Here is an 11194-nt window from a genome sequence, read left to right on the forward strand (position 1 = left end):
TCTGGGGCTAAGATGCCTTGAGCACAGCATCAACCTTGCGGGTAGCCGGGGCTAGGCGAGCCTGGGAAATGACATGTCCCATGTACTAAACCTGATAGACCTGATAGGAAAAAGAAAATAGAGTGCAGCACTAACCACAGGAACAAGTTTGTGCCTTGTAGAACGAATGTCATCTATGAATTTCCGCTGAGTTGTGCCAACGTGTACGTTGGACAAACAGGCCGCTGCATTAATATTAGATGATTAGAACATGCCAATTCACTAGATGATTCTAGAGTACAGCATCTTCCTAAGCATTGCAAGACCTGCAGGCATGACGGCAATGTTTGTACCCCACTTGTCGGCAGGACTAAGATTGTCGGACGCGCAAGTGATACGAAAGAGCGTGAAGTAATCGAAGCTTTAGAAATCGAGAGATTAGGGCCGGATAAATGTGTTAGTGAGGCTTCCATACATTTGTGCCGCAAGGAGTTGGCGTTTCTAGGCTGGACTACATGATAGCGGCATTGGTCTTTGCGGTTGGTGCGCATGCGTTCTGTTGTTGGTAGGAATGTGGCGTTGGAGCATTAAACCAGTTGTTAGTCTGCGCCTGTGTCGTGTGGTTCTTTCTCTGTCTTGTTCTTTTTTGCGCAGTTTTTCTTTGTTCTCATAATGTCATACCAACTAGCCCCTCACCGTACGCTTCTAGGATCCGTGGGTACTCGTCACCAGTGTCACGATCCGCCCGGGTTCGTGAACAAGGGAGCGCTCGAGGCACCCTCCGTTAGAAGGACGCTCCGCAGCGTGGTGGTGAACGATGACTGACCGCCGAGCAGCTGTGCTCGTCAGTGTTTATTGTGGTGCGGTGACCAATGTTGCCTACCGAGCCTGGTAGGCAAACAAAGATTATACCCGAGGGGACGTCACATGCTTGTTACTAGAAGGATCGATCATCAGCTAGTTTGAAAATGCTGATTTTATTGCGATAGCAATTATATGGACACTCCAGCCGCATTTCTGTCGTCGGCGTCGCCGTGAGGTTCTGTATGAGTGAAAGTGTGTTAGGGTGAGCCGGTGAACGCGGTTCAATCTTGCGTGCGTGAATGCACGCCCTCTCCTGTGGCGCGAGGCAGGGGAGTGAGGCGAGGAAGGAGGGGCGTTCTTCTCTGGCGGCTGCTACGATGCCTCGATGTCCTCCTCGCCTGCCTCTCCGTACAGATTGAAGGCAAACGCGGCGTCTACTACGGCGTTGGCCATGCGAACGGCGCGGGCCCTAGTAGACACCTTGGGCGGACGCCGTAGGGACGCAGTGCCGACGCTCGTGTGTCTTGAAAGCGGTCTGCGACGTGGCCAAAGTGCGCGCCCGCGCGGTCCTCATCTTCAAAGCAATCTGCGATGTTTGCAGAGTGCGCGTAGTGCCGGTAGCTTAGTATGCGCAGTGCTTTCTACGTTTCGTACGCTTTGAAGCGATAGATGCACAAAGGTCAATTGGCTCGCGAACGCTGCCGCGATTCCTAACTCCAGCGTTTTCACAGTTTCCCCTGTCATCGAGCGATGTGTGCTCATGTTTACCTGTCCGCGCGTGACACCGTGCTGGTTAAAGGGCCCCTGAAGCGGTTCGGACAAATTTTGTAGACGCGTGGGGTACAGCTAATGTTCATCACTCCCACCACAATTTCCACCACAATATTAAGAGAGCTACGGACGATTAAAAGCTACCCTCCTCCAGAGCCATGCATTTTCTCCTCAACTCGTTCGCCGAGTCATTGGGGCTAAGCTCCGCCTTCACTGGCTCTGCGTCATGATGGCACGTCGTGTCGTCGACTTCCGGTTCTCTCGGAGCGAGCGCGCGAAGCCTCTCCTAAGTTTCCGCCAGCTTAGAACGACAGAAAGTTGAGCTAGTTGGTAAGGATGCATTATGCAAAAAGAGAGGTGAGGCAGGACACAAGAGTAGAGAAGTGGCGTTCGCGTTGTCCACTTCTCTACTCTTGTGTCCTGTCTGCACTCCTCACCTCTTCTTTTTGCATGTTTCCGCCAGCTGCTTGGCAGTCGACCCCAAGCGAGAGCTATCGAAGCAGTGTGAGTTGCGAGCATTCTGTCGCTGAACGTGTCTCGTATTCCGGTAACCACATACGAGCTGGGCGTTTCGACGGATGGCTGGTACCAAAAACTCAAGCGGAGGAAGGAACTTTAGCGCAGACGTGCGTGAGTGGTCTAATTGGCACGGTCCAGCCACCTGTTGGCGCAGAGCTTCACCAGCCAAACAAAGCGCTAATATTGCTCTAACCAAGTGTAAAATATTTTAAACACTTACGAAAACAACGTGTTAACGATTACATGGCATGACAAGAACTTTATTTTGATCTATAGAAACTAGGGCCCGAGGGCACAAGCCCCCAGGCTAAGTTGGTTGCTCCGCCCACGTTGGCACTTGTAGGTCAAAGGCTTTCCCGATGTTGTGAGCCCTCCGGACGGCCAGGAGTTTATCTTGGAGGACTTCTCTGGATATGCACCGAGTCCAGTCTTCCTCAATGTTGAGATCCGAAGCCCTTTGGTTGGGGCACAGCCAGAGCATATGATCAAATAGACACGTATTGTGTGCACAACTTTTACATTCCGCGGGAAAATCCTGGTCAGGTTTGTTAAGCACAAAAGGTGTGGGATAAGATTTAGTTTGAATCATTCTTAATGTGACTGCCTGAGCTCGGTTGAGCGTCTGATGAGGGGAGGAAAAAAACCTCCTGCCGTCCCTATAGTGTGAGGTGACCTGGTGAAAAGTAGTAAGTGGGTCTTTGTAGGAGCCGCAGTCATCCTGAAGGAGTTCCTGATCTGATGCGCGGCATGTGAGATCTCGCACAGCAGAGTGAACTTGCTCGTTAGGATTGCAGCCATTTGGGCTGACCGAGTGGTCCTGATGAGCCGGATACCAGACAAGGTGGGAGCTATCCAGTTGCTCGTAATTATGAGTATCAAGACTGCGTATAAGTAACTTGTGTGCTTCCATTGAGACGAAGCCGGCTGAGTAATTCCTAATAGCTTTTCGGGAATCGGAGAAAATTGTGGAGCCTCTCCTCATTGCAATTGCAAGTGCTATGCTTGCTTCTTCGGCGGCATGAATGGAGCTCGTTCTTTGTGACGCCGCGCTTATTAATTTACCGCTCTCATCGACCACGGCAATAGCGTAGCGGTTGCCCGATCCATAACTACTTGCATCGACAAAAAGAGTTGAGCTTTGTTGTTGGTGCAGTTTACCCAGGATGCATTTGGCGCTGGCCTCCCTTCTGCCCGTGTTGTGGACAGGAATAATATTTCTAGGTAGGGGGTCTGCAGCTAATTGTGTCTCCACCTCATTGGGTATTTTAAACTTAGAGACGTGTCCTCCTCGAGGCAGTATTGGGACTTCATCTAGAATTTTGCACCTTGGCTTAGTGTTGGAAATCTTGCAATTTGTGACATCGAATGTGCCTCAATGAGTTCATCTATAGTGTTATGAAGTCCTAACTTGTTGAGGAATTCGGTACTGGTTCCGTGCGGGAGTCCCAGAGCCCTTTTGAGTCCGTAGCGTATAAGTGCGTTTAGCTTAGCCTTCTCTCCTTTGCCCCAGTTCAGATATGATGCAATGTACGTCACATGACTGATGAAAAATGCCTGATATGCTCTGATGAGATTGCACCCCCTTGAGGCCTGCATTTTGATTGGAGACCCTGCCCAGGAGCCTTAAAAATACTTGTTGGCCTTACCTGTGAGACGGTTCAGGGCCGTAGCATTACAGCTCCTTGCGTCAATGAGAAGACCCAGAATTTTAATTGTCTCTACTCTGGGTATGACCCGACCTGTGTTTGTGATTTTAATTGGCAGAGTTTCTAAAGGCGCAAGGTTTCTAACAACTTGCCTCCCCTGTATAAAGAGCAGCAGCTCAGATTTACTAGGTGATATCCTGAGTCCGGTGCCCTTAAGGAAGGATTCTGTGGTGTCTACGGCTGCCTGTAGTTTCTGCTCTAGTGCTGCCAGTGACCCCCTGGGGACCCACACTGTGATATCGTCAGCGTATATGACGTGCCCCAAAAACTCGGGATTTCGGACAATTCCTTCGAGAGCCTGTGCATGGCAATGTTAAAGAGGAGTGGGGACAATACTGAACCTTGTGGTGTGCCGTTGTTGCCTAAATTGTGTGGACCGCCTGTGACTATCCCGAGTTTGACCCGAGCTGTCCTATTAGCTAGAAAGGACCTCACACAATTGTAAAAATTGCTTCCCAGGCTCAAGGTTGAGATTTCATGTAGGATATGTTTATGTGCCACCATATCAAATGCTTTGATAAAATCCAGACCCAGGAGGCCCTTTACGTCCCTGCTAGGGTAGTCAATAATAGCACGTTTGATCATGAGCATGGCGCCCTGTGTGGATAATGCCCTCCGAAAGCCTATGAGATTGTGCCTGAAAAGCTCCTGGTTTTCTATGTGTTCTACTGTCCTGTTATGAATAGCACGTTCGGCTACCTTGTCAATACAGGATGTAAGTGATATGGGCCTGAGGTTCTCCTTTGTTAGTGGTTTGCCGGGTTTCGGTATAAACGTCACCTTGGCCTCCCTCCATTCCCGTGGGACGGTGCCGGATCTCCAGTGACTATTAATTTTGACCGTGATTATGTCTATGACATCATCGTCCAGGTTTCGCAAAAGTTTATTTGTGATGCCATCCGGACCTGGGGCAGATTTCCCTTTAAATTAAAGAATACATGCCTTACCTCAGCTGCAGTGAAGTCACTGTTCAAGTCCGGTTGCGATATTCCGGAGTAAGGATCGCTTATTTCTTCTTCGTTCTCATATTCATATTTAAGTGGCAGGTACATGTGTGCGAGGTCGTTTGCTACCTCTCTTGTTGTCGACCCTATAGTTATCTGTTTATAGACGAGTCTGGTTATGGCGAGGTTTGTAGTACCTCTGGAGAGCTTGTCATTAGGTAGGCTCTTCAATAGATTCCATTTGCCTCCTCTGCGCAATCTGCCATCTGTTTCTGAGCAAGCTTCCTCTCATTGTTGACGTGAAAGTTGAGCCGCGTAGGTCTGGATATCACGATTAACTAGGGCGATCTTGTCTCTAAGTCTTCTATTAAGTCTGTGACTCTTCCATTTGGTTCGAAGGGAATTCTTTGCTTCCAGCATGTGAGCTAGCTTGGAGTCGATTTTTGGGACTTCGATTTCTGTTGAGGCTGCTTTAGTAGCTTTCTTAATCGTTGCCTTTAGTTGCTCTAAAAGCTCCTCATAAGATTCGCCATCTATGCTGGTTTCCTTAAGCATCTTACGAAAGAGATCCCAGTCCACGTACTCATATTTCCTTACTGGTGGTGGTTGCGTCTGTAAGATTACCTGAATTATGTAAAGATCACTTCTTAAATTCTCCCGCAGATTGTCCCACGAGCCTTCAATTCCTCGAAGAAATGTTAGATCCGGGGCTGTATCTCTGGTAGTGGAGGTACCAGTTCTCGTGCGGAAGTTAGCACCTGTAATAAGAGCAAATTTTAACTCACTGGCCGTGGTTGCTAAATTAGTGCCGTTGACGCTCTGATGACCATAGCCCATTCTTTGTTGGGAGCGTTGAAGTCCCTAGCCACTACGAGTGGGGCTGTATCTGCCTTACTTGAAATGCGGCCCAAGAGGGTCTTAGAATCCCTTTTCCTCTCTGCCGGAGAGCTGTAAACGTTAGCTATATACACGTTAGCTGCTTTTTTGTTCTTTAGGATGAGTTCGATCATTTGTGCTTCTAAACCAACCTTGTACTTGGGAATCTCGTGAGTTTCATAGGAGGTACCCTTTCAAACCAAAGTCGCTATTACCCGGCCCACTGGAAGGATCAAGGTTTCGGAGTTGCAACCTGGTAGAGAGATGTCCTCCTTAGCTAGTGTTTCCTGTAAGATAATTACGTGTGGCTTAACTTTGGCCGGTCTAATGAGCTGCTGCAGGGGAGCCTTGTGCCTACGGAAACTCGCACTATTCCGCTGCCACATTTTAATGTTATTACTGTCGTTTGCAGCCAATATGATACCATTGGTTGACTACCCGAACCCCTAGAGTCCGCTCTCGGACTACCGCTTGTGCCTCCGTGGACTACCGATGCAGCTGCTGCGCTTGCCTTTGCCTTAAGTTTGGGCCTGTGTAGTTGACCCACTCGAGCATCTAGATTAGTGATGAGCTCCATGATTTTCGCCAGAGTCCTTTCTATTGTTGCTAACCTTGCGGCCATTCTGACTTTTTTGTGTTTGGGGGGTGCCTCACTCTCTCCCATCTCCTCTGCCTCAAAGGTTTCTTAATCTTCCTCCTCTGTTTCGCTAATGGGAACAGGGTGGGGGGCTTTACGTTTAGGTTTGCCGGCCAAAGGTTTTGAAGCTGTTGTCTCCATCTGACTACAGGGTGTTTCGGACCCTTCTTTAAAGGATTTGAAAGCCTCCCTGAGCTCAGACAGTTCTTAGCCTTAATTTCCGATTTTCTGACTCTAATGCTATTATTCGGGGATTTGACTCACGTTCCGGCTGTGCCCTACCATTAGTACTCCTAGACCTTGCCCTTGTCGGTTGTCCTGGTTTCCCAAGGCCCCCGTTTTTGACTCGATCGGCCCAGTTTGTTCTTACGGTCGACTGTAAAAGGGACCTCGATCTTGCCCCTGGTCCTCGCGGTTGCGAGTCGACACCAGAACATTCTGCGGAGCTGGGTTGTCCTCTGGATCGAGAACGCCCCCTGGAGCGGGAGGGCCTTCGTAAGCTGGAGGGTACCCTCGTGTGAGAGCGCAAGTTGGCGACATTTTCTTGCATCATTCCTTTGCACTGGGAATCGTCGTTGTCGTCAATGTCGTCGGCCACCTGTGTATAACGTGCTTGCGGTCGTTGGCGCCTTCGGCACCTTTGTCTCACAATATAAGGCATCTGGAATATTCGACTACACTCTTGCGAAAAATTCGCACGAGCAGCAAAGAAGAATAAATTTCGTTACTGCTACTGTGTGTGGATGAGCTCTGTACCACCAGGTGGCTGCAACGTGCATACCATTGACACTTGCGCTTCTGCTCAACCCGTGAAACGGCATGGTCAAACGGCCACGCTCTGTCCTCTTGCGCTTGCGTTTACCCGAATGCCGGACTCGCGAAACGCCATTGCGGTAGTAACCCTCTTCGTAAAGTGACGGCCGCAAACGCGCAACTCCTGGCGCCGATCGGATAGCGGCAATCCGATGCGCTGCAGCCAGTCCGCTCATCTGCTGCCTTACGGAGGGACACGATTTCGCAGCTTGTCATATTGCCTGTCGCTACGTTTACAGCCCACAACGCAACCAAGTCGAATCATGGTGCTCGAGAAAGGACTGACACCGACTCTGACCGCGGAGCTCTCGTCAAAATAAAGGATGTTGTAACACAAGCAGACGACGCTTGCTGTGTGCCGCAAGGGCTTAAGCGTAGTGAGAAATTGTTCTTGTGCATTCTCTTTCTGCTATGTTCCTTTTAGAGAAACAAATTAACTAACATTCCAACTATTACGAACAACATTTGTTCACCATAAAGTTGGAAAAATTATTGATGACGCGCCCTGGGTAGCCAATTATCATAGCTCCAATCATAACGACCAATGGGTAGGGGCGGCTTAAAATTCAGCCGAGCGATGTGCTGCTATCGGCAGCGATGTACATTTTTAAGATCTTATAATAAACTAGACGTTTACGCAGAGCGCTTAGATGCGTCAATTAATGATCAGAAGGACCTACTCTAACGATTGGGTACGTTTGTACAAAATCGTCAAAAGTGTTTCAGGGTCCCTTTGATTTAGCTAAAGCCCGTTGATGAGCTAGTTGCTTTCAATCCATGATAGAATGTGTAAGCGCGACTGAATAAGGACGTAGAAAGAAGCAGACACACAGCGCTGTCTCCGGGTGTCTTTTTCGTCTCCGTCCTCGTTGAGTCACGCTTACATATTACATCATTGTCAATTTAGATAGTAAGCGAATGTTTACAAGTTTATACGGCCGATAGAACTACTATTTTTACTTGGTACAGCGATCTACGAATATGCTATCTCAATCGGTATTTCGCCATTTCGGCGGAATTTCGATTTTTTTTTTGTCAGACTTGGACCGAGTGACTACCACGCAAACCAGTCCGGAAGATCGGCGGCCGCAGCCCGGCACGCCCTACTGTAGTGCTTACAGTTATATTTTTGTAGTAAATTTCCTGTTCTACTAAAAATTGAGATTTTTTTGGAGATAGTGCCTATCACATGGCCATACATTTTGTATATCTCATAATTTTTGTTACATATTTTTCTTAGTAGATACAAGCGTGTCTTTACAATCTTAATATCTTTTTTATGACATGCATCTTGTTAATAGAACATTTATGCATTAAAAGTGCAGTTATTCTGCTTTTTGTTTATGTATTACATAAAATAGTGAGTCCAGTAGTTCCTTCAGAATTAAAAATCTGGCTTATCCTACAAACCTACAACAACAACAAAAAAAAAACCTTTTCCCCCATGGTAGTGAAAGACTCAAATTCATCAGGACAAGTTTGGAGGGGAATATGCTGAATAAAAAAAAATTATGCGGGTCCCACGAACTGTTGGAGTCGGTGTAAACGAAGCTTTGTCTGTTGTTCGCTTTGATTGACGATAATTAGCGGTGATGCTGACAGCGAATGTTCAATTTCTTCAGGGTTTACTGCAATACGAGAGTGGTGAGGCAATGGTAAACGTTACGTTGCGTGCACCACTGCTGCCTGTCTGCGTAGTAAACAGAAGACACAGCGATACGAGTTTGAATCAAGCGTTGTTGGCCGCCATTGCTCATAACCTCCGAGAAAGTTAGCATTGCCATTGCCTGATGCGACACATCGCATAGTGGCAGAAGTGTTAAACTTTAATTGAATTACGGTGCTGTACGTGCCAAAAAGACAATCGAGGTACACAGCAGTGGCGGTCTCCGGATGAATTTTGACTCCCAGGCTTGTTCAACGTGAACCTAAATCAAAATACCCGGCGTTGTTTTTGTCTTTTGTCGAACTAGCGACCTGGAGCCGCAAGTTACCCCGGCGTCGATGGGGCTCGCCTATCGACGCCGAATAATTGTTCGTCTGCGATGCGTCGCTTGCGCGCTGGAGAAATTCGGATTGTGTTTATTTTTCAGAAATTGCTGAAACGTGTCGTACTGTACTTTGAGCTTATTGACTTTGTAGGCCTCCATTATCCTCAAGCGCTCTCCCCCGTGTATGGGAACTCCGAGGGAATAGCGGCTGTCATTTACATGTTTCTTAAACAAAAACAACACTAGGAACAATCCTTGGAAATGTACGACGTTGGTGTTCTTGTTATGTATTGGTATTCTGACGTAAGCTTGCATTTACACAGAATACATTCTTGCCATTGTAAGCATTCGCTAGGATTTATGAAGTAACGATTTAAGGCACAAGTAACTCATATGTACACTGGAATTGTAGCCGGCCTACCTATCAATCTCAACGCGTTTCCATATTTTCCACAGAAAAGCCATCATTTTGCAGTGTAGCGATCGTGCGGAAGGCCGTCGCGTGAAACGCGGCCCGAAGCAGGCGTAAATATCCTTTGACTTTGTGGTGGCGCAGGTGCTGGCTGTGAAGACTGAGTTGGCTCGCAGCGGTGGCTTGCCAGCAGCTGGCATCGCTACTCGTGCGAGGACACGGGACCAGGGTTCCTCGAGCAGCATCGCTTCGTGGGAACGCGTGCGGCCGCCGCGCGGAGGTGAGTGACGCTTTGCGCCTCGCGAGGGCGCCAGTGCTCACCGTGGCGGCTCGTGCAGGGACCGGACTGCGCGGGCGTCGCTCCCGAGCGGCCAGCCACGAGACGACGACGCCTGCTATTTTTTAATAATGTTCACTAGTGCTGCCTGTTGGACGGGGAATCCAACACTCCCGCGTAACGCAGAAAGAGCTGCGTTGGAATAAAAATTATTTTGAGAGACTTGCTATCCTGTGTAAATCAACACGTAGACGAAAAGATAATCGTATCTGTTCACAGCACGGGTGCTACGACGAAAAGCTATATTTATTTCAGTTTCATTTATTTACACTATTCCAAGTCCTGTCGGCCTGTTACAAGAGTGCAAAAATACAAAGATATACAGTACAACATATAGGATGCAGGGATAACGTGGGGGAGGGGGTGCCAACAACCTCTGCATACCCACCGCGCAGACAAGCCCCACGACCGCGGTGCGGTTGAAGCTCCAGGAAACAATGGATGACAAAAACGCGTACAGGAGGAAAAGATTTCATAAGCTTGCAACTAAAACTTCGATCAGACCTGCTCGATATACTTTGCATCATTGACGGATTTCTCGAAGAGAATACGCTAGGCTTCCGACTAACCAACCGAGGTACGGGTGCGGTCTGCCACGGCCGAAACACGGCTAGCTAACCCCGTGCGGGAAGACGGGAGCGGCGCCTTGACCGCTGGCTAAAAATCCAAGAAGCTCCGCCACAGAACACCTATATGAACTTAGAGAAGGGAAACGGTACCTTCCACAGTGCAACGGAAATAAGAGTAGCGGTGGCGTTGCGCAATAAAGTATGCCACCGAGAGATGGCGCTGGCAAACTCAAAACTAATATCATCATCATTACGTAGTAAGCAATATGGCCGCTGCCGTACCGGCTGGTGTGGCTCGTTGCGCTGCTCGCTCGCTAGATTTCGGCATTTCGTTACCGCTTTAGGGGCGGTGTTAGTGTGTACGGTATTCTAAGATGACTACAGACATATCTATTAGATCGTCAGGTGACCCAGGGGCCTCAACTGGCAAAAAAAAACGTGTCAGACAAGTAAGCTTACATTGTTATTGTCAATCGTGAATGACGCAGTAAATGCCGACAATTTTCGTAAAGGTAAGATGGAGCTAATGCTGTCGGCGACTGAGTTTACAACATACAGAAACAAAGATAGTAATCTATTTAATGGAATCGAAAGCTGAAATCGAGCTAAGTTTTCTCATCGTGCTTGGCGTGCCACTAAAGTAAGGAGAACGAAGATTCAGAAAACGATATTCGTGCTGGGCTACACTCGTAATGCGTACAGTCCTGTTTGACGTGTTTCATACTATACATATACTTCCTGCCTTCGACAATTTCACCTAGATTAAAAAAAGAAACATAAGGGCTCGGCAAAGATGTACTGTCAGCAAGATAAGGTCGAGCTGCAATGTTGCATTG

The 11194-nt window shown here is 48.2% G+C and overlaps 1 protein-coding gene across 1 annotated transcript in view; it reads left to right on the plus strand.

Annotated features, from left to right (window-relative positions):
- LOC142566336 (octopamine receptor beta-2R-like) overlaps positions 1–9951 on the plus strand; it is a 537631-nt gene extending 527680 nt beyond the window's left edge. The window contains exons 2-3 of the mRNA XM_075677257.1: positions 9597–9732; positions 9791–9951. Coding sequence (XP_075533372.1) covers positions 9597–9616 — 20 coding nt within the window. The 3' untranslated portion in view covers positions 9617–9732; positions 9791–9951. The remainder of the gene's footprint in view (positions 1–9596; positions 9733–9790) is intronic.
- The last annotated feature ends 1243 nt before the right edge of the window (positions 9952–11194 follow it).

The sequence above is a fragment of the Dermacentor variabilis genome, unplaced genomic scaffold (genome assembly GCF_050947875.1).
Source record: "Dermacentor variabilis isolate Ectoservices unplaced genomic scaffold, ASM5094787v1 scaffold_12, whole genome shotgun sequence".
NCBI classification, from domain to species: Eukaryota; Metazoa; Arthropoda; class Arachnida; order Ixodida; family Ixodidae; genus Dermacentor; species Dermacentor variabilis.